This window comes from Akebia trifoliata, chromosome 2, assembly GCF_017979445.1.
Source record: "Akebia trifoliata isolate Shusen 1 chromosome 2, ASM1797944v1, whole genome shotgun sequence".
Taxonomy (NCBI): Eukaryota; Viridiplantae; Streptophyta; class Magnoliopsida; order Ranunculales; family Lardizabalaceae; genus Akebia; species Akebia trifoliata.
The window spans coordinates 23,852,964-23,856,087 of record NC_141376.1 but is presented as its reverse complement, the minus strand read 5'-3'; the positions used below and the strand labels follow the sequence as shown (position 1 = coordinate 23,856,087).

General features: G+C 35.3%; 1 protein-coding gene across 1 annotated transcript; it reads right to left on the bottom strand.

The window, feature by feature from the left end:
• Positions 1 to 246: 246 nt before the first annotated feature.
• LOC147409936 (uncharacterized) lies at positions 247 to 2,343 on the bottom strand. Its single transcript, XM_086432122.1, has 2 exons — positions 1,860 to 2,343; positions 247 to 826 (listed from the first exon to the last, which is right to left on the bottom strand). The coding sequence occupies exons 1-2, from the start codon at positions 2,131 to 2,133 to the stop codon at positions 507 to 509; spliced, it is 594 nt and encodes a 197-aa protein (XP_086288248.1). The 5' UTR covers positions 2,134 to 2,343; the 3' UTR covers positions 247 to 506.
• Between the last annotated feature and the right edge of the window lie 781 nt (positions 2,344 to 3,124).

Sequence of the window (3,124 nt, the reverse complement as noted above, 5' to 3'; positions counted from 1 at the left end):
GCCTACTACTTTCACTCACTATATGCCCAAAGCATTGTCTTGAAACTACCGATCCTAGATTGACTCGTCAAGTAAAACTTTTAACAGGGTTCAAGCAATTCCTCCCATGTGAATTGGATTGCACTTTGATTCGGCCACAAACTATTTCAAACCAGACAGTTTTTTAAAAAATTTGAAGGGTTTTTTGCAAACTTCGTCGAATGTGATCTTGTAAATGTAAATCTATTAATCCTGTTTTTAAGAAAATTAAATAAATAATAATTTCAATATTGATGTTGGATTAGTTTGAACATGATATCCAAAGCAGACTCAGGAAACCCAAAATCTAGTACTTGAAACCATGGACCAATGTACCCCCAAAAGGGCAAACAAAACAAACTGTAAAATCACTCAATAATGTAGAGCTTTACAATTTATTGTAGAGCTTTACAGTTACATTGAACCAGAAAACACAAAGTAGTGTGGATGGAGAAAAGGATTAGTGTCCCTTTCTAGATGCCACTTTCTTACATGGTCCTCCTCTTTGTCAGAGTCCTTATCCAACCCTTCCTCACCTTAACTCCACCCACTTTGTTGCCTACATGGCACACATTACCCTTGCTAGACCTCTTCCATTTTATGAGATGGAAAAGTTGACCAATCCGCTTTCGCCACCTAACTCCCCCTTGTGATTTCACATGCTCTACAACACTCTTGACCCCCTTAGATTCTTTCTTCAAGATGTGATTGTTGGACATATCAACGGGTTCAAGGGACACCTTAGAATTTGTATCTTTATCCCATGAAGCAGCACCATTTTCCTCGAACTTGATCGATATAAATGAATCTGCACAAATAGTTCAAAAATCTAGAAATTTTAGTCATTAAATGTACACTACTATTGATCAAAATCTGTCTATGCTTCCTCTTGATCTTTTATTTTTGAATCACAGAGATTGTAATTATCCATATGATGACCAAATGTAATGTTTAATGTTTTATTAATAAATATTGGGTGAGGCCCCACCACCCTTAAAATTAACTTATTGAAAAGAAAATCATTAATTATACAGATAATAGACGACAAATAGGGCTTAATTATTAATAACAAGAGAAGATTCAAAGCGGTCTCCGTTCTCACTTTCAATACTAAAATAGTCCAATTTTTTATTTTCATTGACTCTCATTCTTTCAATGTAGAGTTGTTTCATAATGTTTCCCGCAACCAAGAGAGGTCAGTGGTATGGTGGCAAAGATAAAATATTTTTCTCTTGGAACTTTTTCTTCTTGGTAGTGATCAATGAAGAGTATGACATTATTAATTTTCGAGCAATTTTTTCAACGTTGATTGGAAATGTAATGAGATGTGTCTCTATATCTATCTTTCTCTTGGTATAAGATAAGGTTTGAAAAAATATCTAGGGTTGGGCTAGTAGGGTCTCCAAAAGCCCTCCTTTCTCCTCTGAGTTATTTTTGGTAATAAAGAAAACGAGAGCACACTTGGAGAATGCAGTACAACCATGTGCTGCTGCCTACAATGAAAATGATCAATCATCCTCGAAAAATATTCAATTTATTAGTTCCGTCTCAATTTTAATTTTTGGTTCTAAGATACCATAAATAAGGATTTTTCTTTTTTTAGGGGTGGTTAAGCAAGATATTGGATACATTAATAAAAAAATCTTACAAATAAACAAGGGTCATATCCCCTATTTCACAATGATCAAACTCGAAGGTTCGAAAGAACTAATGCATCTCCGCAAGATCTCTTTCATGAATCTCTAATGAAACGACATCATTAAATATGCTAATAAGCAAAATTCTGTATTGCTCTTAAATTTTATTGTAATTCAATATACGAAGATAAGTAAGATGAATACCATCTTGGCTGGTGGACGCATCGTCATCATCAGAGTCATCCGGTTTACTATGCCGAAAATCCAGACCATGAAGGAAGGAGCCCAAAGCAAAGATCTTAGGAAGTGAGAGGATAGACTTCCTATGAAGGACTTTGGTGTCTTTGTGAAGGGGAAGGTGCCCTTGTTTTGAGGCCAAGATGAGAAGCCTTTCTTTCAAACAAAGAGCACATACCCCTGTAACCACCTCTTGAGGATGAAAATAACAACATGGGTTTTCTTCCCCATACTCATTCATGTTTTTAGAAGGGAGAATAGAGGTTGAGAGAAGAAGAAGAAGAAGAAAATGCAAGCAAGAGAACAAATGGGTGCAAATGTAAGAAAGAAGGTTTGGTTTATGTGGTGCAACCCAAAACCTCACATCATATACAATGAAAGCCACACCATCCCAACTTCTACATGTGACATGTCAACTTATTGATGTGTAAAGTTGTGCTTTAAAACTCATGTATTGGACACGAAACTCAGTTGAGTCGACTTAAAATTAGGATCGCTCAACTTTAGGATTCATCGGCTGAGTAAAACTCGACAGATCTATGTGTTGTATATTTTATGTTCTTTCTGCGAAAATAGAAAATAACTAAAATTCAAATTTTAAAATATTTAATTAAGGTTTCGAAATGACTTGGGAGATGTTGTGTTGAGTTGATTCATTGGACATCTGAGTTGACTCAAAGTTTAAATATATATTATATAAAGGGTTTTAAAAGGGCTGGAAGAAAAAGAATGTACCGATGACGACTTTCTTAACTGCCAATGAACTTTACTTTCTATCCGAAAATTAATCTAAAAACTTGTTACTTTTAATAGTTGGATCCAATGGTTAGGATTGTGGAAATGTTATGGTGGCCCACACAAAAGATGAAGCATTGATATTTGATATGTGGTGGTTGTAATGGCTCAAACGTGGAATTGAGTGGTAGGTTGCACTCTATGTGCCGATAATTAGGTTAAGAATCATGAGTCGTCATTGATGATGAAAGGGTGTTTGGTGGAAATCTGCTTCGTAATTAATCATCTCTTGCAACTAAAACCTGTGCTTTTAGTTATTGAAATGGATTCCAAACTGCAGAAATTGGTGCAAACTTTCCATGGTTTATTGATAGGTGGGTACAGAATGCTGTTAACTAGTGGAAAAATTGGTACTCTTGGAAAATAAATCATGCTTTTGTTGAAGGAACTTAGTGGTGCAAACAAGGAGTCATTGAAGAGGCTTGATCCTTTATTTT

Bases quoted from the DNA above. Each gene is read 5' to 3' on its own strand.
- LOC147409936 (XM_086432122.1), bottom strand. From the start codon at position 2,133: ATGAATGAGTATGGGGAAGAAAACCCATGTTGTTATTTTCATCCTCAA. The intron at 827-1,859 runs GTATTCATCTTA...CTATTTGTGCAG, and splicing joins TGCGTCCACCAGCCAAGATG to ATTCATTTATATCGATCAAG.